The following is a 24,339-nucleotide window of genomic DNA, read 5'->3' on the forward strand; positions in this document are numbered from 1 at the left end:
AGCTCACCACCAATCCTAACCTCTCCCAGCAGGAGGCGCCATAGTGAAGGGCACAGCAGCACTGGGTTCAGGAGCCCGCACGGTAGCTCTGATTCGGTGCTTTTGAAGTCCATCAACATGTTCCTTGCTGACTGTGTTTCTTCTTTGCTGTATGTAACCCTTTCCTCTTCTCTCTTCCTTTCCTCTCTTTCCCTACAGGACCTGGCACAGGGAGAGTAGACAACGGTTCAATGAGCTTGGCCGTACCACTGTGGCTGCTGGCAGTGTCCCTCCTCTGCCTACTTAGCAAATGTTAATATAATGAGAATTTAAAAAAAATTAAAACCCAACAACAACAACAACAACAACAACACACAAAACAAAACGCGTCATACAGGAGACAGAGCGAGAAAAGGGGGGGGGAGAGGACTGGGTCTTTCACAACTTTTGTGTGTTCAAGAGCAAAGGGGGGGGGGGAAATTACAGCGAAGAAGACTCAGCAACATTTATTCCGAATTACGACAAGATGTCTGTCAAGCCATCGACCATCTGGGAAGCGACGCGGAGAGCAGGAGGGAAGGGGGCGCTGGGAGGGGACCGCGTTGTGCCAAAGACGCTGAGATGTAAAAAAAAAAAACCCAACAAAACAAAACAACCAACCCCAACCAACCTGATTTATTATTTTCCCTTTGTTTCCCCCCTTCTTTCCTTAGTCCTCTTTCTTTCATCTTCTAAATGAGAAGATCTTCGCTGTGAGGTGTATAGCCACTTATCCCTTTGATTCCCTTGGCCATTTGATGAGCTGACTCTTCCAGTTCAGACTTTTGGAAAGCAAGAGTCCTGAACCCTTTCACATACTGGTGTCCCATGAAGAAACCCTACACCTCCTCCCTAGCCCTTGCAACCTTGTTGGTCCCGCCCTTATGTCCCTGCTCCTCCAGTTCCTCCCTCTCTGCCCTGAGTTCAAGCTATGTTGACTATGCTACAAACACACTGTTTTTATTCTCTTCTCCCCCTGTATTTGGCCGGGTGTCTCTGTCTCCCGTGTGTGTCTGTGTGTGTGTGTGTCTCTCTCTCTCTCTAAAGCATGCGAAGAGAATGGTCCATATGTACATAAGCTCATCATGCTGTAGATAAAGTTCTGCATTGTAAGTGTGAGACACGGTGCTGAGAGATCACTTGGGCAGATGTGGGGGGGAGGTGGGGAGTGCATCACTTGTGGCACTGGTTCAGATGGGCCTCCATCCTGTCAGCTGGCTTTTGCCTTGACTTCCTCCTGGCCATATTGCTTGGAAGAGTCACGCTCCATCCTTTTTAGAACCTTCCCTCATCAACCCCCCGGTGGGCACTGCACCAGAAGAGAGGCTCCTCCTTCACAGCAGTGCTTGTGTTTATGTCCAACCAGGTAGCAAATCAATGTGACTGACCCATAGGATCCTAGATAGCAATTCTCTGAGAGCAGCACTTCAAAAGAACTGCTCCATTGTCCACTCCTGAGGGAGAGAGGGGGACTGGGAAGAGAGATAATTAGTGAGTTAACCTGGGCTTCACTGACCTTCTACATCAGTAGGTACATCAGCACGGTGGATAAATCTCTCAACAGAAAAGCCTTCGAGGGGCAATCCATAACCCATCAGTATTACTAGAGAAATGAATCTTTTGTCCCTCTGCCCTCTTTGCTACAATCAAAGAAGGCCTGTAAATATCCCTCCCAGCCACCATAGAGCTGTTTAATTGTATACATTATAGAAAAATCTTACTGGTTCAGAAAGTGGCCAGGACCTGGGACTATAAAAAAAACTGGAGCTAAAATGCTTGGCATACAACACAGGAAGTTTGGGTGGTGCATTTACGAGAGTTACAAGGGCACAAGCAACAGGAGGTGTTTTACTGAGCTAGGTGTAATGTGTCAAGGTTGCTCATGTTGCCTCTAGACATCCTCTCGCCCTCTGGATGGTCACAGGAGGAAGTAGTTGACACCTGTTGCAGAAGAGATGCTGGGTCTCCGAGCAGAGTTACTGAAATGCTACCTTTCTGCTGGAATCTACCATTTCAGCAACAGGTCCTGCAGCATGCGATGTAAGCAATGAGATATGCAAATTGGACAAGCTTTGCATATCCCATTGGCTATGCTGACCAGCTGTGAAAGGAGACAGCTGGCTAAATGCACCTGGGTAGTCTCTCTGGCACCCTGTTTCTAAATGCCCTCATACCCTGATCTGGGTGTCCATAGCAGAGGATGTGTTGGGATTGCCAATCCCATCCCAGCAGAGCCTCTGGACTTGGCTTAGCCTGAGTGCTATGGGCCAGGATTTAGGAGTGGTGCACTGGCCTTCACTGTGTCCTACGCCAGCAAATGCTGCCATTCCCTCAATCTTCTAAACTGTAAAAATCACCTTCTTTCCATCCTCCATGGCCCATAAATAAACAAACTCGATCTGCTTGGCATTTGCTGTCAAAAAATGTAGGCGAGATGGGGTGGAAAGCTCTCTGGCTCGAGCCCAAGCATAAGAAAGGGGAGAATGCTCCCCAGAAAGCAATGAGTTAATTCTGTTTTGCATTTCAGTCCTTCCCTTAGCTCAGCTGTGAGGAGATCTGCAAGGCGCTCCCTATAATTCAGCGCCGGCTCAGCATGGCGGCATTCACCTTGATCAAACAGCTCCAACGGCAGTGCCGTTCATTCTGCTGAGCAAGGCAGTTTGGGGCGAGAGACAGGCAATCCATTAAAGAGACAGCCAAGCGTCTTGCAGCCATCCAGGGTTTGCAGTTAAAGATTAGTCTTTGAAGGGAGGAGAGTGGCGAAACAGGGCTTGTGGGATGTCGCCAGTGAAGGGAGGAGGATTTCCTCTCCATCCCTCAAGGTACATGCTCAGCTGAAGGCGGGCTCTGCTGTAATTTACCCTCTGTGTTTTGGAGAAGAAGCCCTACAAAAAAACATCAGACCCCAGAATGTGTGCGTGTGCACCCTGGTAATATCTATGACACCATTGCTGTTTGGGAGGGGGTTGGAAATCAATCGGTGCCCCAGAGTTAGGACTCCGCCCTTGATCTCTTGCGTGCTGGGCCTTGCAACCTCTCCTGGGTGAACTGAATCCAGCGTGGCTGCAGTACAGACCTTCAGGGGTATGTAGGCTCCAGTTGAACTCACAGGGCATTAGGCACCTAAATACCTTTGAGAATCTGGACCTTCTCCTGTAGTCGACCTACTGACCAGGAGCCCTGCAGAGTCTCTTACAATCTCACTAGCCCATGCTGGGGATCCTTTCTGAGTCGGGGGTGGGGAGGGGGTTGGGGGTGCAAATCAATAGCAGCTATTGAATTTGGGAGAGGGACTATGCACCCTCTCCCCTCCTATTGGCTTATCAGTTTGTTATTGTTCAGTTGCTCATGGGCGGTGGGCCGCCCTCACAGGTGTGTTTCTGTGGGGTTGTTTATGAGGACTGGCTACACACTTTGTTTCATTAGTGCTGGGCTGTGCACACCCGTTTGCTATTGTAGGGTCACTGATGAGTGCAGAGTGGCACATATTGCTGTGTTATTGTAGGGGTGTTCATGAGCGCTAGGCAGCACTCAGTGGTTTGTTGACCATTTCTTCACCCCCTATGAATAATTAAATTGAAAATATATTTCCTCCAAAGTGTACAGCGTTCCCCCTGAAGCCCATAGTCCCTCTGCCCCCCCTCCAAATCCACTCGCTTGCTTGCTGCCTTGTCCTTCGGTGGGGTTTGGAATGGGACACCAATTCCTTGAGAGTATAGGTGTATTTGTGTTTGATTGATGGAGGTTTAACATATAGTGTTATTAAAAAAAAGATTGTATTTCTTCTACGAGTTTGTAAATATACAAGTGTGACATGAAATGTCCAGCAATGTTCAAGCAGAGGAACAAATACTTAGGTTTAATATATGGCCCCTTACTTGCTAGCAGGTTTCTAACCCTTTTCAGTTTACCAACAGGCGGGGGCAGGAGCATCTTTTTTCTGAAAGGAAATGAACAGTATGAACGCAGCCCTCTGGGAGCACCTGAAACGCCATGCATGATTGCAGCATGTTGTTTGTATGTGTCTGGCTGGGTGAAAAAAGGAAGCGATGCATGTCTGTGAAATGCTGGGAAGGTGGGTATGAAAACCCCCAGTTAACACAGGTATCCTTTTCCAGATCACAACTTGTGAACACATAAAGCAGCAGTGCAAAACCCCTGCTTTCTCTACCAGCAATGTTGTATAGACCAGTGTTACCATCAGCGTCATGTTAATGGTGACATTATCAAAAGTTTTTTGTTTTTTGCTTACATGCATTGTGTAAACCGAATTATAACCTGAGTGTACACCGGCTTACAGAGCATTTATTGTTCAGGATCACAGGCAAATCGCCAATTTTCTCCCATGCCAGGCTACAAGTCAATCACCAAACTTTCAGAACTCCACTCACCCACCCATCCCTATTTCAATGCTCAGATTGGCCCTTAGATACAGGCACACGCATTCCATGCACGTGGGTACCTTTCTGAGCATCCAATTAAGATGCCCTTGTTTCAAAACTCAGCCCATAGCATTAACTTAGTAGACTTCATTTTTCACACTTTTTCCAGGCCACGTAGAAGTTGCAAGTCTGGAAAGAAATTTGGGGAAATGATCAATGATTCATGGGCCTTTGTGTGAGAGGATCTGGGGAGCCTTTAATCTTACTCTCAGCCCTTCCAGAAGAAGGCATTTCTATCAGGCCTTCACATCTTCTTATGTAGGAACCCAGGTGTGTGGCAAAAAAGTGTTTCCTCTCCCAAGTATAACAGTAGAACCCATGTCCTCTGCACCAACCCCTCTGATTCATGGCCAGACTCTTCCTGGTGCTTGACACCACGTAGCAAACCACAGCAAATGGAGCCATGCAATAGAGTCTTGAGGAGGTGGGACAGAAATGGGAAGTTCTAAGTCGCCTTCCTGAGGGTGGCAAAAGCTTATTTCATTTTTGGCAAGTGCATAGAAAGGACTGTGAAAAGAACCCCCTAAAATGACAAGCAGAGTGGTGAGAGAAGGAAGACAGAATTACACTAGGAGATGGTCTCCCAAGGCTGTGCTGATTTAAAAAAAAGTGGGGCCATGTGTGGCCCACAATCCATGCTCAGAATTCTCAGCCACTGGCACTCAGCTTGGTCTCAAAGAGGATATATTTCCATTGTGGTGCCTGAGGGAGTTAGTTGCAGGACTCTTTTTGAGATTAAGGAGTGTTCTCCTGTTCCCCTCTATGTAACATGCTGAGGAAAGCCTCCCCTCCCCTTAGATCTTACAGTGAGACACTTCAACATGATATCTATTGTGGTTGTTTCCTCAAAGGCCAGATCTCAGGTGTTCACTTGCTTTCCTATCTCACCATTTCAGCAGGGTGGAAATCATCTTGGTAAGGAAGCCAGCAAGATCTCCTATCCAAGCACAGCTCAGGGAGGCACTTGAATGGCAAGCCAGGCAGCCTGACAAGAGCAAGAAAAAGAGGATCACCCCTCTAAGTTAACCTAGGAAATGGAAGCCCCTTTCCGCTCTGCAGATCCAGATTAGCTAGTGCCACCAGAAGGGCCTGCAGATCTCTAAGGAGAACAGAGCCAGTCAAGGGGAAAGGACTGCTGAGCTGATGGGAGGGCAGACTTCATAGCAAGGCTGCCTGGGGAGCACATTAATGGGCAAAGGTCCTATCTAAAAGAGATTATCTACAGGAAGGGCAGGGAACTACCTCTCCCCAATTGGTGTATATCTTCAGCTCACTTCCTGAGCCCTATGGAGGACATGCGTTGTGATACCCTAACTAGGGGACCATTCATCAACATCCCAGTGTATCTGTGAGTACAGCATGATTGAACTGAGCCCTGCTACCTATCCTCAGCCAAGTCCTTCAATTCCTTCTAAGAATGCCTAACACCTCATGTGCGCACGTGTGTGTGCACGCGTGTGTGCATGCACACGCAGGTGCAATGAATAAGCCCGCCTAAGACACTGTCTACAAGGAGAGAACTTCCCAACTCAGGAGTGTCTTCCTGCACTGAAGTTATTTCATTTGCTCCCTCTTTTAGTCACACAGATACTCAGTCCTCCCCAAACATCCTACACCACACCATGCCACACTTTTCCAAAAATCCCTCATGCAGCCATCACACCACTCTCTTTTCCCAGCCCCCCCATGACACAAGAAACCTGATACATACTTCTCAATTTGCTTTTAGCAATCTGTCTATTGAAAGCCATCAGTTGCATGGTTTGTGGTGACTTCCTACATACAAAGAAAAGGTGCGGGTGTAGAGGGGGAGAGTAAAAATTGCCTCCACCAACTGCCCCCAAAACTTTCCATTTCCTCAGCTGGAGCTAAGTTTCATCCTCCAGGCCTTAGAGAGGAGGTCCAGTCCCTTCTTCTTGCTACTCAGTGGGGTGGTTAGAACTATCCTCATTAACAGTGTTATATACATATAAATATATATATATATCTATATCTTTATATATATTTTTCCCCAGCACCGTAGACATGAGCTGAACTTCTCTTTAACGAAACAAGAACACGGCCATTTTATTTTTTTGCCATTGGTTTGTTTTAAGATACTAGCTCTGTGGAAGAAAATTTTAAACGCGCAAGTGTGTGTGTGTAAAAAAAAAAAAAAAAGAACGAAAAACAGAACAAAACAAAACAAAAAAACCTGACACCAACAAAAAAGCTTTTTCTTTTTACTTTCCTCAATGTATTTAACTTCTGTTATCTTGTTTCTGTTTCTTTACATGTATGAATGCTCTGCTCTTCTGTGATCTTAAAAAAAAAAACAAAAAAAAAAACAAAAACAAAAATGAAATAAACGTGAAAAGGAAGAAATGCATCTTAATTTCTTTCCTCCCACCCTCCATACACAGTTTTGTTTCATTTGGTGCAATGAGTTTGTAATGAAATGGCTGGCAGATACCCTCTATTGATCGAAGGAGAACTGGTAATTCGTGCATCATTGACCCTGATCGATGGCCCCACCACCACCCGGTTAGCAGCAAGGGTTCAGCCTGGTACACACCCTGTGAACTAAAGGGCTAACTCCAGTGGGTGGTAGCAGTACCCACTGGAGACGGATGCAGCATATATTTGAGAAGGGTGCCATATAAAGAGAGATTCTAGCTCAAGGTATAGGTAATGCCTATGCAACTGAATTCTATGCCAGCTGTTGCCCTGAAGTTCCATATGGCCTGGTTTGCAGCACTGTGGTAACTGTGACACACTTAAAGTCTATGGATTTGCAGTGAGTATATGGGATCCCCTAGACCAAGGGTGGAGATCCCATAGACCAACGGTGCGGAACCTCAGGCCCGGGGGCCGGACACAGTCCCTGGCTTGTCTGGATCCAGCCCTCGGGACTCATGCAGCCCCCCAGCATTGGAAAGCTTGTGCTGGCGCTCCGTCACACAAAATATACTAGCCTGGGCCCTCCCAACCTCTAGTTTGCGAGAGAATGTGAGGCACGTCTTCATCCTTCTCAATCAATTTTTGTTTGTTTGTGTTTTCTTTGCTTCTCACTTGTATGCGGCTCCCGACTGATTTTTCTGTGGGTCAGCAGCCCCCGACCCAGAAAAGGTTCCCCATCCCTCCTCTAGACAAACAACACAGGAATTTTTTAACATGCTGTTGTGGAATTCAGAGAGAGCTGTGTCCAAAGTCTAAAAAGGATATGACAGGACTCGATCCTGCTCCCAACACTGTTGCTGATGATAAGACTTCCACTGCAATTGGGATAAAATCCTATGTTAACCACAGTAATGGGTATGCATGCTCTCTCAACCAGTTCTCAAGACTTTCTTTCCATCCAGCATTTTGTCTCAAATGGGACTCAAGATGCCAACATTCCTCTCTTCTCCCACCTGAAACACTGAATGTTTCCATGTCTCTTCCCCTTCTGTGGCAGCAACATGTTGGTGTGCAGGAGAAAGGGACAGCCTTCTGGAGGCAGTGAAAGGGGTTACTCAATCTTGCAGCCTGCAAGGGCCTAAGATCCCCCAGCAAATGTATTCATTTAACTTGATTTTTCAAATGGCCCCTTGTGGCATGCAACTTGACACCGAACAGCAACCTCCAGGGAGATACAGGGAAGAACTTGTGAGGCAGTTACTAATGGACACAGAGGAGTTCAGCACAGACAGGCTGGAGCAGAATGAAAAGTGCATTTAAGGTATGTCTACACTGCAGGTGGAGGAGGCATCATTTCCAGCTGGGGTAGCTTAACTTCTGATCCAATGAATGCACTAAACGTAGCTAAGTACTATCCCCAGTGCAGTGAGCAGAGGGCTGGCCTTGCCATCCCTCCCCGCCTCAAGTCTGGCCCTAGGGGTATAGATGGGCTTGCACACGGGGCAGCCTGCCCATCCCACCCATACTCTTTACCAAGTCAGAGCTACCACGGGTATGCCTGTTCCCCTCAACAATGGTCTGTACTCCCCCCCATCCTGCCCCCCCCACACACACTGTTCTTCCCCTCTCCTATTTATTTCCAGTTTTCATAACTCTGGTCATCTGAAGAAGCAGGCTGTGCCCACGAAAGCTCATGATACCATCCACATGTTTTGTTAGTCTATAAAGTGCTACCCGACCATTTGTTGTTTTTTTCTGTAACGTGGCTACCCCCTGAAGCTCTTGTGATTCACAGGGGTGCCAATTTTGGTTGGAGCTATTCCTGGAGGCTTTGTCACATGGCATGGTCATTCATTCCTGGAGATGCCAGGACACTTCACCACCCAGTCCCTCAGGCTACGTCTACACTGGCCCCTTTTCCGGAAGGGGCATGTAAATTTCACCAGTCGTAGTAGGGAAATCCGTGGGGGATTTAAGTAGGAATAAGACCCTCCGGAAAAGGGCGCTTTTTCCGGAGGATCGGGGCCAGTGTAGACGCTCTTTTCCGGCTTTTTTAAAAGCCGGAAAAAAGCGGCGGACATTTTTATTTAAATGCCGTGGGGGATATTTAAATCCCCCGCGGATTTCCCTACTACGACTGGTGAAATTTACATGCCCCTTCCGGAAAAGGGGCCAGTGTAGACGTAGCCTCAGTGTGTGAGCTTCTCCCCACTCCTCTGAACAATGGGTCAGTCTGCAGGCTTCCCCTCTCCCCTGTAAACAATGAGTCAGTCTATTGCTTTCCCCCACCGCTCCTGAACAATGGGTCAGCCCATGGTCTTTTCCCACCCCTCCTGTGACAAAAATGGGTCAGTCTGCAGGCTTCCCCCCACCCAAAGTACAATGGACCAGCTTGTTCTGTGCTCCTCCCCAGGGCTTCTGTAAACAATGGGTCAGTCTGTGCACTCTTCCCCTCCCCACATGCACAATGGCTCAGTCTGTGCACCCCCCCCCCACACACATACATAATGGGTCAGTCTGTGCATACCCCCCCCCCCCCATGCACAATGGCTCAGTCTGTCCTGTGCTCCGCCCTATCCCTGCAACTTAGTTGCACAACCCTGTTGGGACTGTGGTGGTGAACTCTGCACCATTGCAGCAACCCTGCCCCCCCCCCCCCCCCCCGGCAAGGTGAGTGAAGAACCCCAGGGGCTGCAGAGGTAGTACTAGGGGGTTGACTTGTGCTGCTGGGGCACACATGAGAACAGGGTGGGGAGGGGGTCACTGGTGATTGATGTGGGTCTGGGGCTGCAGGTGTGGGACCTGGGCCCCTCACTAGAAGTCAGCAGCACTAGTTCTGTCTCTGGCAACAGGTGGGTTCAAATACCAACAACTCACAAAAAAAAAAAAAAAAAACCGGAGACACAGCAGCAGGGCCTACAAAGAGAGAAGATGGGACAGGCTGGTTGCAGCAGGGTGGGAGGAACATGGAGGTGGAAGCCAAAGAGCAGCAGGCTGGGTTGGGAAAAGAAGGGTGGCTGTGGGAACCAGGCCAAAGGCAACTGGAGCAGGTAAGTCTGGGGAAAATGAAGGTCAGTACATGGCAAGAGAGCAGGCAGGAAGTCGGGAGGCTTAGAGTGAGGCTGGGTACAGGGTGGGTCAGGGTAGGCATAGAAAAATCAGGAGCTGAGAACAGGAAAGGTTGGGACAATAGACAATGGGGGCAGAGAGGGTATGGAGATAAGGAGGAGAGGCCAAGATATGGGGAGAAAACAGGAGGGGTGGGGGAGAGGCCAGTGGAGTGTGAGGAGCTAGGGCAGAGATGTGTCTTGAAAATATGTCCAGAAGCCCCAAGGCATACAGGCAAACAGAGCAGAAGGGAGGAGATGAGAAGGCAGCAGGGGGAGGGAAGCAGAGTAAGCAGGTTTGGGCTTGGTTTCAGGAAAATAGCGTAGGAGGGTCCAGGAAATAGACACAAGGTGGAAGGGAAACTGGTCAGCAGAGAAGGAAAAAATTAGCACATGGGAAATCTGAATAGCGAGGCCTAGGCCTTGAAAAAGGGGTCTGGTGCTGGGGAATGGGAAGAGGAATGTGTAGGATATGAACCAGAAAGAGGAGGGTGCCGGAAAAATGGAACCTATGATGCTAGGAAACAAATGAATTTACAAGGGGAGTACCAACAGGAGCAGCTTTAGCTAATTTACTAACCAGCATGGAGAATAATTATACCCCCTCCCCTCCTGCCCTCCCTCCCCAGAAACAAAAAGTGGAGCAAAAACAGCCAGTCAGAATGGAGAAGTGTCCCAAAAAAGGGGGTGCACTAGAGCTTGGTGTCCAGGCCACAGCACGGCTTGCCCTTTCCCAGGACAGGCTGTGGGGCCCAGGACAGGGCTGATGAGAGGATGGAAGGAAAGAGAACTGTACAGGAGGTTTGAGCTTGGGGGTGGGCCCAAAATCTCTGTACTTGTGATGCAATGGGGTGGGATGAGAGGCCCCAGAACATATCAGGCCCCAAATTTCTCTCAACCAGCCTACCTCAGGCTAAGGAATAAAGAGCAGGAGGGGCCAGGAAACACAGTCCTGATGGTATCACCAGAGGGCACCAGGGAGACACAGAATCCTGATTAGTGGTCATTCTGCTGTTGCAGGCTGCTGTCTTATCTGGGCCTGAGCCATGCAGACAGAAACCCCGTAGAGCAGCCAGCTGCTTACACAGCCTGTGGAGATTGCAGCTTTCCTTCCTCCTGCTTCCCCAGGTGGCAGGGAGGTTCCTGCTGTAATCCAGGCACTCCACAAATACAATGTATAGCCTAAGGATGTTTCTTCTGGTTGCAGAGCACTGGCCACATTCCTGTCAGTGCAGAAAAACTGCTGCAACATGAGTTACAAAGCAGGATTCCTCCCTTCCCTGCTTGCACATCCCTCTTCTAATATACCGAGGGAAATGTGTAGCTTTGCAAATCTGCTTTCTGTAGCTGTGGGTCAAGCTGGTCCTTGCAGGTGTCATGAGTAACTTGATTGCTGCTCCAGGAGGTGCACTCGGGTAAAAGCCTGCCCTTCCTGCACAGAGCTCTGTGTAGCCTGCTCTACTGACCTGTTTGCTACTTGGCAAATCTTGTGTACTGGGGCATCAAAAAGGAGTTTGCCAGTTGCCACCATGGACCATCAACAGCTGTGAGCTTCCCAAAGCCCTGGCCTACCACCCTAATCAGGTGCTTGGTCTCTTTGCACAGATGACATTCAGTTCTGTGTTGCTGGGGGAAGGGGTAGAGGCACTGCTGGGTCAAGTATCAGAGGGGTAGCCGTGTTAGCCTGGATCTGCAAAAGCAACGAGGAGTCCTGTGGCACCTTATAGACTAACAGATGTATTGACTGCTGGGTCAGCGTGACATCAGACCTCCGGTGGGAAATGGCAGGCACCAGTGGGGTGAGGAGGCAAAGGGAGAAGTTGTTCCTGGGCCTGGTGATCTAAAGAGGCCAGGGGCTCCTAGCTGCTGCTGCTTCAGAGGCAGTGGCCAGAGTCCTGAGCTCCCTTAAATTGCATCCGGAGTGCTGTTCTGAGGGCTGGGGGGAGGGTCCAACACCATGGGCCCAACAATGCTGAGGGATGGCTGCCCTGGCCCTGCCTCTTCTGCCCAAAATCCTGTCTCCCCCCTCTCCCCCCACACACACCTTGCCCAGTGGCCCACAGAAACTGTTCCTCTCTCCCCTCCCCCCCCCCGGGCTTTGGCCATGCTGCTGACTCGGCAAAGGATGCCCTAGAACAGATGTTCGCTGGAGCTCACTCCTTGGCCCCACCATGCCCCTGCTCACCCTGGAGTGTCTGAATACACCTATCCTTACGAGCATGCTGGATGTGATTCTGCAGAGGCATGGCTCCCACCCAGCCAGGCCAAGCTCTGTCGCTAACATCTGCGACATAAGAGAGAAGCCATGTGGATTTCACTGCAGCCAGTGAGCAGAAAATATTTCCCTACACATGTTTACCAGGTGCTGTTCTCTGTGCTGCTGTGGAGTTAGCTAATCACAGCCCTGTAGAATCTCTGGATCCCATATTGTCCCCCTCCCTGGTGCCCTCTTATTCTGCTAGAAGCAGTATCCTCTTCTCCCCCATCGCGCTTGATGGTAGGCATATTCTCTTTTATGGGAACTCTCCTCCCCACCCCCTTACTCTCAGGAGTACTTTATCTTATGTGACTTTGATCATCAACATCAGTAGCAGGAATTCTTTCCTTTGTAGCCCCCACCACAATGAGTTTTCCAGTGAGGAGACCAACAGTGAACACATCTGCATCCTGCTACGGTGACTAGCCAAGAGACCACAGTGCATCCTGTGTATACTCATGGTCCTGCCCAGGTATGTGTCCCAGAAAGATAACGATTCCATTGCAGCTTATCGTTACCGTCTGTTGTTGGCAAACTGGTTGGCTCTGATGCTGTATGGTTAGTAGGGGGCATGATGGTGTCTATAGAATGGCTGCCTTTGTCATCACCTGCATCAGTCAGAAACAAGTCTTTTTGGTAACCTCTCCCCTTGAGCACTACTTTTGCTCAGCATGTGTGTGGGTGGGGGGCAGAAGAGGGGCAAGGAGGGTGAGATGAGAGGTTTGGGTCTGCGTATGCCCTGGAGTAGCAGCTAAAAGAGGAATCAGCTCAACACAGCAGGAAAATAGATTTTAATGAACAAATTTAGGGGAATCATTCTCATTTTGTGGGTAATTCCCAGAGAACGAGGGAAAAGGCCTAAATGAAACCAATAAAACTGCAAATCCAGATTGAGATTCAATGCTGCAGCTGTGAGGGTGCCGGAAGCGAAGTAACTCTTGTTACTTTCACGTCAGCCATGGACTAGAAGGGGGGCTCACAGCAGGGTGGGAGGGAGGAGTATTGGCAGAGCAGTGTGAGTGAAACATGCAGGCTTTCACATGCCGGCTTTGGCTTTAGCTAATGCTGCCAATTCTCCATGTTTGTTTATTTGTATTGTCAAAATGCACTTAAAATCCACCTCACTTCCCCACCATCACTGAAAAGTTCAGAAGTAATAAAAGAGAGGCCAGAAAAACCCTGGCAGGCGCAGACTGTTTCCATTGACATTTTAAATGGTTATTTTTAATGGTACATTTAACTAATGCTAACTTAGCCATGGGAAGAGAATTTGGCCGTTAACATTGGCGTCTGTTTAACAAACTGAGGCTCTGCATTTGGTGAGGCGTGAGTATAACACCAATAATATTACTTGCTAACAGCCGACTCATTAGCATTAATTGCTGTGTTCACTACCACGTAGAGCATCCTGTGTCTATTAGAACATGTACTAGATGTATCTTATTCTCATTGGAAAAATGCATAGGAAATTATTATTGGAGTAGTCATATCAGCCAATGAATCTTTTACATTAGCAGTGTGTATTTTAACCCAGGATCTCCTGAAACGTAGGGAAGGTGACAAGATGGTTGGGGAGATTATGCCGGTGACATTTTCCAACTGGTGCTCTAGGGACAAAGGTGGCTAAATTGCAGCTATGAATGAGTTTGGGTGTGATCATAACCGAAGATGGTGAGAGAACTTCTTTACAGTCTCCCTGAAAAGCATTTCACGGTTCAGCCAAGATGGTCACGCTCTGCTCAACAGACACCTTGTCAGAAAGGGCAAGGCATAGGGAAGTATTGCAGGGCATGAGCTTCAGGCACAATTCTTCCTAGGACTGGAATAGCAGGGGGCTGCAAGACAGGACTGAGGGGCACTGGCAGAGCTGTGTGGCGAGCCCAGGGCTGGGATAGCAGGGGAAGGAGGATGGCTGCAGGACAGGAGCGAGGGGCACTGGCAGGGCTGCGTGGCGAGCCCAGGGCTGGGATAGCAGGGGGCTGCAGGGCAGTACTATGGAGCACTGGCATGGCTGTGGGCACGGGGGGAGCTCAGTGCCAGACTAGCAGGGGTTGCAGGGCAGGACTGAGGGGCACAGGCAGAGCTGTGTGGGGAGCCCGGGGCTGGAATAGCAGGGGTCTGCAGGCCAGGAATCAGGGGCATTGGCAGAGCTGTGTAGAGCAGCTTCTACACTCTGCTAACTTCCCCACAAATCCCTTCCTGTGTATCACATTCCCTCTGTGAAACACCACATTGTCTGGCCAGACTATTTCTGCTTTACCAGACTTGTTTTCATGAGCACAGCTGACTAAATCCACCTGTTCCAACCCTCTATCCGATTTTACAGATGATTTCTAAGACGAGGATTAGCAGAAGAGTAAATCAGCATGGAATCCTTTCGTATTCGTTCTAGGTTTGCTGCAGCCATCAACGCATGGTGGAGTTAAAGCCAATCAGACAATGTGTCTCCGGAGACATTCTGTGATGAGACACTTCAGCTGGTGTAAATCAGCACAGCAGTATTGAAGTCAGTGGAGCTGTGCCTGTTTACATTGGCTGAGAATCTGACTCCTTGTTTCTGAACAGCAAGAGACAGTGTATCTGAGTCACCACTGTGTTTTTCCAGCTTTCTGCCAGCGTAACTGACACAGACTGGGGTAATGCAGTTCTGAATCAGACCTTCTGTTTTTATATCTACTCCAGGCACATCCAACTTCCTTCAGACCTCTGGAAAGCAGAGGACCCCCCACACCTAACTTATGGCTCCAAACGTGGCACTTCACTTCTGAATCTGGACCTGAACCTGGATTCAAATTTCACAACCCATAGCAAAGCCCATTTTAGGGACATTAGATTCGGGGGAAGGATCTTGGCTTTGTTGTTGAGGCATAACACTGTGGAAAGTCCTTTCTGACATGGTTTTGTGTCCCTCTGGACATGGCATTGAAATGAGTGTAAGTGTAAACACTGATCAAATGTTACTGGGAGTGGGCTGTACCTCTGGGAGAAAGCATTTGCTGCTGTTGTAGACACAGGCTGGGAACAAGAACCCCTGCTATCCATGTCAATGGGGGGAGGGTATGGGGAGTGTCCTTCTGAGACCGCTAGATCCGAGTAACATGTCCTGGTTTCAGCTTAGTGATCATGGAGTTAACAAACCAAGAAGCACTAAAGAGCTTGTTGGCAGGAGAAGAAAATACAGCTGAGCTTTGTCTATCCTGGCAATTGTAGACAAACTTGTCGTTCACCATTGCGTAAACCCCTGCTCCCTCCGAAACCACTGCAGTAAGTGGCAGTGTAAACAGTGTGTTGTCAGCCCGAGCGCTCTCCTCTCAACAGTGCAAACCCCACTCTTAGGCAGTGACAGGATTTACACTGCTTGACGTTTAGCAACACAGCCATGTCACTAAAAGCTGTGTAGTGTAGACATAGCCTGAAGCACTTTGTGCTGCTAATGATCAGTTCGATGTGACAAAACCAGCACAAGAGAGGCAAATGCAAACTTGATTCAAGAGGCACTGAGACACAAAACTGCAATGAAAAGCACAGGAGGTTAACTCCATAGCAATGAAACTTTCTCTCCCTGGAGCCCATGATTCTCGCAGTGCCTGTCTGTGCACCCTCCCATTTTTCACCCCCCCCCCCTTCTCCCTCTTGCTCTCTCTTACGTAATCACTACAGCTGGGAAGGCACTTACTCAGATCAAATGTGTGAGTTTGCTTTCATGTGATCCTTTTTTATTCACTCTGTTATGAATGAGCTCTTGTTTTACTTGGAACTTCTCAGAAAGCGTCCCGGGTGCCCCTGTGAACAGAATCTGTCATCGCACAATTGTTCTCATGAACTTACTTTCTCTAGGGTCTAATTTTTCCCTGGTAAAGTTTCCTCCATGCCTAAATTTCTGCCTGGGGGCATCCACACAGCCACCTAAGTCCTGAGGGTGCAAAATCGCTCATTGCTGAGTCATGCCTAAGCTGCAGCAAGACTCACCAACTAGCCATTCCCCTTCCAGATGGCCTCTCCGGCCTGAGGTAGTAGGCCTTCTCAGATCACACCTAATCTCTTCCCCCCCCCCCCCAAAATAAAGCAGCTGTGGTAGTGGTGCCCCCTCATGCTCAATGGCCAGAGCTTGCCTCTATTATGTTGGAGTCCCAGGTTAAAAGTCCCTTCCGTGCCTGGTTTGGAACAGGGATTAAAACCTAGGTCTCCTACCTTCCAGCTGTGTGCACTGTCTGGGTGATACGTTGTCTGGGAGTGGATTCCTTTCTGTCTTTCCTATTCAAGCAATTCTACTTTGTCATCACTATTTCACTAGTCATTGGAGCAGGGCCTGGGTCTCAGGTGCATGCCGTAACCACTAGGCTGACCAACAGCTGACACGTGTTCACAGAAACCCGTATGTTTTAGTGAATTTCAAATAATGAGCAGATTAGTCTAAATCCAAGTCTGGTTGCAGGTGGTTTGTGAACTGAAAGTCACGAAGGTCATTCAGTAAATGGTTTGCAATGAGACCATCTTTCTTTCTCTCGTACACACGTACATAGGTGTGCCCTCCTCGCTCTCGTCTCTGTTTTAAACCAGCTATCTGCTTCACTGGTGTTAATACTGCATTCCCCCAATCATTCTCAAAAGGCTGCTGATGTTCTCTCTCCCTTGCTCCAGCCTTCTGTCACCAGCCCTCTCCCTCTCACTGGCTGTCTTTGATGAGCCCACATGAGCAGTTTGGCTCTCATTCATTATGTAGGAAGCCAGGAACCTCCCTTCTTGCGGCAGCCAAACTGTAGAAGCACAGCGCTTGAACGCAGCTACAGGACATGCTTGAATTGGGAAACAGCTAATGAGGTTGGGATGCTGCAGTACGCGGAAGGCGAGGGAAACATCTCTTGATTGTATTTCTTGGCACCTTGTGTCATCTCTTTGCACCCACTTTGTCCCAGTGTTCAATGCTGCCTTTCTGATGCAGCAGCGTTTTATGCCCACCTTGCAGAGGTATGATGTGGAGGGTAACAGAGAATGAACCGGATGTTTCTAAAAAATGTAAAGCAAGAGTAAGGATACCTTTTGGGAAATGGACTCTGCTCCTCTGTGTGTCTGAGGGGTGCTGGCTCAATAGGTTTCAAGGCAGAGAAGGTAGCTAAAAGAACAGGGGAGAGAAAATGGCTTCTGGTCCCAGCGAGGCTTAATGGCAGAGGCATGGTGGTCCTGCAGTGAGAATAGCCACCGAGAGATCTGCCAGTCCAGATGAGGCACTCAGTTGTGAGCATAAGCAGCGTGGGATGGAAAGTGAGACCCTCTCCTTTCCAGTCATCCCTCCTTTAGTCTCTCCTATCACCCTTTTCTTCATTACCCATTTCGTCACAGTACCTAGCGGATGGTAAGGGAGACACAGCCACACACAAATTCACACAGAGGCACTGATAGGTCCTGCCTCCCGATGCGCATCTACTCACAAAGGGCATACACGTAAATCCACACCGTTGCAAGAAGATGTATCCATACATCACAAGGATCAACACACAGGCATACAAAACCCCCACACAAAGATAACACCCTCTCTCAGACCCAAAAAATTGCATAAATGTTGTGTGAGGAGTGGACATGTTCCACAAATGAGTCAGGAAATTCACAATAAGGGTATTCAAAGAAAACTCAAGTCTGTCTTCCCCCTAGCACTCATGCATTACAAAGCTCTGCCTTGCACTGCAGAATCACATACCATACTGCAAACCCGTATGCAATAATATAAAATACCGTGGATGTTCATCTCATGATTAAAGAGGTAACTTTGCCTTTCCGTGATAATTGTATGGTATTATGTACCGAGTATTCATGGTATGTTTTCTAGTATGATGGGATCATGTAATGAAAAACATAAAAGTTATGCTTCCCTCTGTACTTCTCTCACTGTTTGAATCTCAATCTTAAGATAGTTTTCTGCCTCTAGTTGCCTTTGTTTGATTTTTAAAAAATTAAAGACAAAGTATGTTTTTAAAAATGAAAAATAAATCAAAACTAAAGGAGTAAACTAGAAATGTTTTATAAATAGGAAAGGTATTCGAGAGAGAGAAGGGTATAATGGAAATCTGACCTCAGGCATCATGTTAATATCACTACCAAAATGGAATAATATGATTTAAAGAGTATAATGTAGTTCTTTCAATTTGGTGGCCAGCTCTTATTCTACCCTTTATCTGATCAGCTTCAGAGCTGCATTTTGGTTTATAAATGTAGAGCATTTACATGAAAACATAATAAAAAAACCACTACTGCTGAGTAAGTGCTTGCTGGCCAGAGAATGTTAAAAGACAGCAGATCTTGATGTGGCCAATGCAGAATATAGAAAGGTTATTTAGAGCAAAATAGAAAGTGGGAACCCACTGGTTTTGATGGTTGCAGATTGTTGATGTGATGCAGTAAAATGGTATTACATGATCTTGTATAATGTGGTGGAAAAGGGGACAAGGGGAGTACATAAACAGAATCCCCAGCTAACCATACAGGTGCATACCATCCACCCTGTTGAGCAATCAAGAAATTGAACCAGGGACCTCTAGCTCTAGAAGCATAAATCTGTAGAGCTTGAAGTGAAGAGCCATCTCCTGGCACCGTGTCAGATTAGGCACAGAGCAAGGAGTAGTGAGTCATATACCTAGAGTGTGCGGCATGGTTCCCAACCACCTTTCCCAATGCCTTGTGCAGGAGGGGAGAGGGAACTCGCTGGGCTCTTTGGCAAGCTACAAGTTCAAAGTTTTTATGTGAAGAGCAGCTGTGAGAGTAGCTACACTATGAGCCAAAGAAACAGCGAGAACAGCTGTTCCTAGTTAGAAGGGCTAAGAGAGGAGGAATAAGAGGTAGGCTTAGCTCACCTGTGAGCTTTTTGGGCTCTGTTTGCAATTATAAAAGACTGATTTATTGGATGGTGGACCTCAGGGGAAGGTTGAGAGAGAGACAGATCTAGTGTGGGGGGGAGGTAGTTGAGAGAGAGACATTTGCTCCCCGAAGATGTGAGCCTTACTTGTGATATGTATTTTAATGGGTTCTCTACATTTGTTCTCTACATTTGAATTGTTCTCTACATTTTCCCCCACAAAATAAGCACCTCAGAACAGTCACTAATCTCTGACTTCCTTGGACTCAAAAAGACCTATGTGCACTTCCATGCTATACCACAGCCTTCCTACTGGATGCTGGGAATTTCTCTTAGGGCTATTGCTACAAAGGGAGTTGCATGCACAGATGTTCTGGCTGACCTGTAGGTGCTTGAAGTCCCCAGAAATCTGTTTCTACAAGCAAAATCTGCATGGCACCTACATTTCTACTGCTGAGTACAAGCAAAGCCACCTAAGTCCTGATGCTATCGAGCTGCTAGACCCTGAAGCCCCAGCGGGACTCTCAGATGAGGTAACACTGCATATCTTGCCTGGAGAATTTGATCCAGTCAGGGTTCTCAGAGGCATTGGGACCTACAAAAGGCACAGTTGATGGGCTGGTGGTTGTAGCATCCTGGGGGCTAGCCCACTCCCCTAAGATTAGGACTGGAGTGAGAATGTTTCCCTGACCTAGTGGTTAGTGCACTGACCTGATGTAGCCAGACAGGAACCCCCCTTGTAACATCCATTTTTGCTTGCTTGGAGCATGCAGGGCACACAGAACAGAAGACCCAGGCTGCTGTGACCATGAATGGCTGTAAACAGAGATATGCCAATTGCTGACCAAGAGGCTGCCAAGCAGTGTCCTTGACTTAACCCATATTGATACGAACACACAGCCGTCCGCAGGGGGAGGAATCTCTCGCCCAGTAAAAAACAGTCTAGTACTCACAATTTAGTTATCTCTCTTGCAAGTGTAAATTAACTTGAAACTTGCTTGTAAGAACTGGCGCCACAAAACGGACCAGTAGAATTTGGCCTCTTAGATAAGAAAGAGGATACGGGCCCCCAGGGGTATAAAGATGGGTCCAGCAGCACATTTTCTCTGAGTGTCAATCTACCATCTATCTGCTGGTCGAGGTAGGTGTTTGATCTCCCGAGGTTCCAAGGGGACGCCCACCTCGTATTCGTCTTTCCTAGGAATTGAGAGACCGGCCCTGGCCTGACACGCTGGAGTCGAGAGGCACAGAAAGGGGTAAAAATTGTATCTGGATGTGGTCCTTTGTTTAAGTATATATATACATAGACTTAGAGCTCTTTAAAGATTAAGCTGTCACTTGGTACGATTATTTCTATTTTCTATCTTTACCTTTTTCCTGTAATCATTTTTAAGATATATATATATGCTAGCATTTAAGAAATAGATTAAAGTTTAAACAGTTACAGGTTTATTAAAGAAGCTTATAAATCATATGGTTACAATGGCTATTGCTCTAACTCCTTCAGTTGCTGTAATAGAACCAAGCACAATTTAAAAGAACTTCAGCCGGTCATAAAGGGACAGACATAGGGAGAGCTTGGGCGTTTGGATCTGTGTCACTCCCAGGTGACAGTTGGGGCACTTTTCAGCCTTCCCCAGGCTGCCCGCTGCGAAGGAATCCTGTGTTCTAGCAGCTAAAATCTAAGGTGTAATAAGCTCTTCCTATATAACGGGGCGTCTGTTGGCCTGCTGGCCACCCTCTGCGAAGGGACCCCGGTCCTAACAGTAAAGACACGGACGTTAAATCTTTTCTCGGAAACATACACACACACACTGCCCTGACCGTCGGCTGACACCTGGGCTCCAGTCCCTGCATGGTGAACGTTACCTTTGTTTTTCATATAAAATGGAAGAACTTAAAGTGCAGAGATTGAGTGAGCCCTAACCCAGATTATCCTGTAACATAGGTGGGTGCATAACTGGCTGGATAACCGTTCTCAGAGAGTAGTTATTAACAGTTCACGGTCACAGTCATGCTGGAAGGGCAGTAACAAGTGGAGTTTCACAGGGGTCTGTTTTGGGATGGGTTCTGTTCAATATCTTCAGTGATTTAGATGATGGCATAGAGAGTACGCTTATTAAGTTTGCGGATGATACCTAGCGGGAGAGGTTGCAAGTGCTCTGGAGGTTAGGGTCATAATTCAAAATGATCTGGACAAACTGGAGAAATGGTCTGAGGTAAATAGGATGAAATTTAATAAGGACAAATGCAAAGTACTCGACTTAGAATAGAACAATCCATTTCACACACATGTCAAGGAAGGAGTACTGCAAAAAGGGATCTAGGGGGTTATAGTGGACCACAAGCTAAATATGACTCAATAGTGTGATACTGTTGCAAAAAAAGCAAACCTGATTCTGGGACGCATGAACAGGAGTACTGTGAGCAAGACACGAGAAGTCATTCTTCCGCTCTACTCTGCGCTGATTAGGCCTCAATTGGAGAATTGTGTTCAGTTCTGGGCACCACATTTCAAGAAAAATGTGGAGAAATTGGAGATGGTCCAGTGAAGAGCAAGAAGAATGATTAAAGGTCTAGAAAACATGACCTGTGAGGGAAGACTGAAGGAATTGGGCTTGTTTAGTTCAGAAAGGAGAAGACTGAGGGGGGACATGATAGCGGTTTTCAGGTATCTAAACGGGTGTTAGAGGGAGGAAGGGGGGAAATTGTTCTCCTTGGCCTCTGATGATAGGACAAGAAGCAATGGGCTTAAATTGCAGCAAGGGAGGTTTAAGTTGGACATTAGGAAAAACTTCCTGTCAGGGTGGTTAGACACTGGAATAAATTGCCTAGGGAGATTGTGGAATCTCCATCACTGGAGATATTTAAGAACAGGTTAGACAGACGCCTATTGGGGATGATCTAGATGGTGCTTGGTCCTGCCGTGAGGGCAGGGGATGGACATGATGACCTCTCAAGGTCCCTTCCAGTTCTAGGATTCTATGATAACCTTGTGGTTGGGTCACTCCTCTCATAGGTGAAGATGTGGATTCAAGTCCCTGTTTGAAGTGAGGCAGAGCAGGGGTGTTCGAACCTGCATTTTCCATGTCTTGGGTCAGGGTGTAAAAAGGTTACCTGTTAACTGGTGAGCATTGGCCTTACCAGCATGCTTACCTGGTAATTGGTTCAGCAAAGGGCCGGGCTGGAGAAACCCCCTGCCTGTGGCAGGCTGGCTGGCCAGATTCCTGCTGCACAGTTAACCATTTAAACAATTATAATTATATCCTTCAACTGGTTACCTTTTTTACCAGATATTTGCATCCCTACTCTTGGGTGAGTGTGCCAGATCATTGTGTGTGAGGGAGGCAGCTGTGGTTGGTGGATGTCCAATGAGATCAGTGGGGAATGATCCATTTGTGGGGCTACCAGGACTGAGGCACTCAGCAGCTCTACGGCACCTGGAGTGAAGCAGCGGTAGGCATCTCGGGGGGTGTTATCTGTGGGAACTAAAGTGCCTAAAAGCATCAGGACAGCTGAACAGGGGGATTGAGAGGATCTGAATTACAAGCTTAAAACCCCTAAATCAGCGGTCAGATGTCTATGTGCTTGTGAAAATCCCACTAGGGCTAGATCCACAAAGAAATGTAGGTGCCTATTTCCAACTGGTTTCAGTGGGAACTTGGGCACATAGGTACTTTGGAGGGTCCCTCTGAGTACAGTAAAGGCAGTACTTACATGACTTTACAGATCTGGCCATTGGCCTCTTTGTGTCTGTTTCTCAGGTGTAACATGGGGATACCAACTCTGCCCTGCCTCACAGGGATATTGTGAGGATCAATATATTGATGTTTTGGGAGTTCTCGGATATTACTCTGACAGAGGCCATAAACCTACTGAGTTACCTATTCATCAATATTAAGGTGAGAAGAGACCCCTTTAGATCTAGTCCAGCCCAAGACCAGAGCCACTCTAGTCTGGCACCCTTGGGACCTGACCAATGTCAAACCAGAGAATTTGCTGAACCCCAGGAGGTCAATATGGTTTAGCAGCATTAGCAGCACTTCCACTGCTCACTGGGCTCTTAGAAGACATTTGGGGATAAATAACAGCACAGAACACTGAGAGCCAGGACTGGGGTCTGCAAACATACCTTATGGGACTGCCGGAAACTTGGCTACGCCCATGTTAAGTGGGCATCCAGCTAACTGAAATCATGCCAGACCACGGATCGTGCCCAACTAGAGAGGTTCAGCCTGAATTATTAAGGCTATGCTTTGATTAGCTGAGCCATTGGCCAACTGACCAGTCTGTTTTGGAGCAACCTAGATTTACTTCACATCCCAACTAGTCATTGTCTGTGCACTTGTGTGACCACAAACCTGCTCATAGGAATAGTCCCAAATAGTGAATAAAATGGGGCCAGGGAGATTGAGTGCAGTGGTTTGGGCCATTTGCAAAATACATCATGTGAATGGGAAAAGGGCATATCCTCTGTACAGTCCAGTCTGGATGCACACATCTGTGTCTGGTTCTGTGTGTGGATGCACACATCTGTGTCTTGCTGTGTACCTCGGGTGGGGTGTTCATGGACATTTTCCTGGTTCAGCAAGGATTTGTTGGTCATCTCGTTTCTGTATTGCAAGCTGATTAGCCATTGCAGGCTGATTCTGACCCTACTGTCTGTACTGAAAAAAAGCCTCAGAGTGCACTAATGGGATTTTATGGCATTTATGCAGAGCACAGTAGAGTGAGAAATGGCTTTTCTGGTCCTGGGCTGCTTGCTCTCACAGCTCGGCTACAGAACAAATGACGAGATAAATGATGTAGCCCGGCGCATTTTAAAGGCTTTTGATCTGCCCAGCATGTTGAAAGACCATTGCTTTGAACTTTGCTATTAGATAAGCCAAATGGAAAGGAGGTGGGGGGAGCAATCTGTAGGAAGCCCCCACTCCTTATCAAGCAGAGGGCACACTCGTACACATTAGATATGCCAGGGAGAGAGGAGTAGGGGAGGTCAGTGGTGTGGATCGTCTTATCAAATATACTGAGAAGTGAAGCATGAGCGGAAGTATCAGTGAGTAGGATGCGCAGCCCTGCCTCCCCACAATGCATTGTCAGTCAGGGAACTACTGTGTGGGGGCCACCATCCAGATGAATGGGAATCTAATGACAGACCATTTTCTCTTGCCATTCCCAGCGTGAATCCTGGCACAGAGGTTTCAGGAAGTTCTGATGAGCAGCCTCTTGAAAGTGGGACACATGCGCTACTCTAGATAATGTTCGGCAGAGGGGTGTGAATGGTTAACC

The 24,339-nt window shown here is 47.7% G+C and overlaps 1 protein-coding gene across 11 annotated transcripts in view; it reads left to right on the forward strand.

Moving 5' to 3' along the window:
* The window catches only part of LSAMP (limbic system associated membrane protein), a 1,540,275-nt gene that overhangs the window by 1,467,944 nt on the left and 47,992 nt on the right, over positions 1-24,339 (forward strand). For 4 of the 11 annotated variants that reach the window (XM_075906335.1, XM_075906328.1, XM_075906376.1 and 1 more), the window contains one exon: positions 199-6,840. In XM_075906335.1, coding sequence (XP_075762450.1) covers positions 199-296 — 98 coding nt within the window. In that variant the 3' untranslated portion in view covers positions 297-6,840. Of the gene's footprint in view, positions 1-198; positions 6,841-12,558; positions 12,676-14,595; positions 18,076-24,339 lie in introns of those variants that run through there. The other 7 variants (XM_075906364.1, XM_075906354.1, XM_075906357.1 and 4 more) reach the window with 4 other exon arrangements.

This window comes from Pelodiscus sinensis, chromosome 1 (genome assembly GCF_049634645.1).
Source record: "Pelodiscus sinensis isolate JC-2024 chromosome 1, ASM4963464v1, whole genome shotgun sequence".
In the NCBI taxonomy this organism is placed as follows: domain Eukaryota; kingdom Metazoa; phylum Chordata; order Testudines; family Trionychidae; genus Pelodiscus; species Pelodiscus sinensis.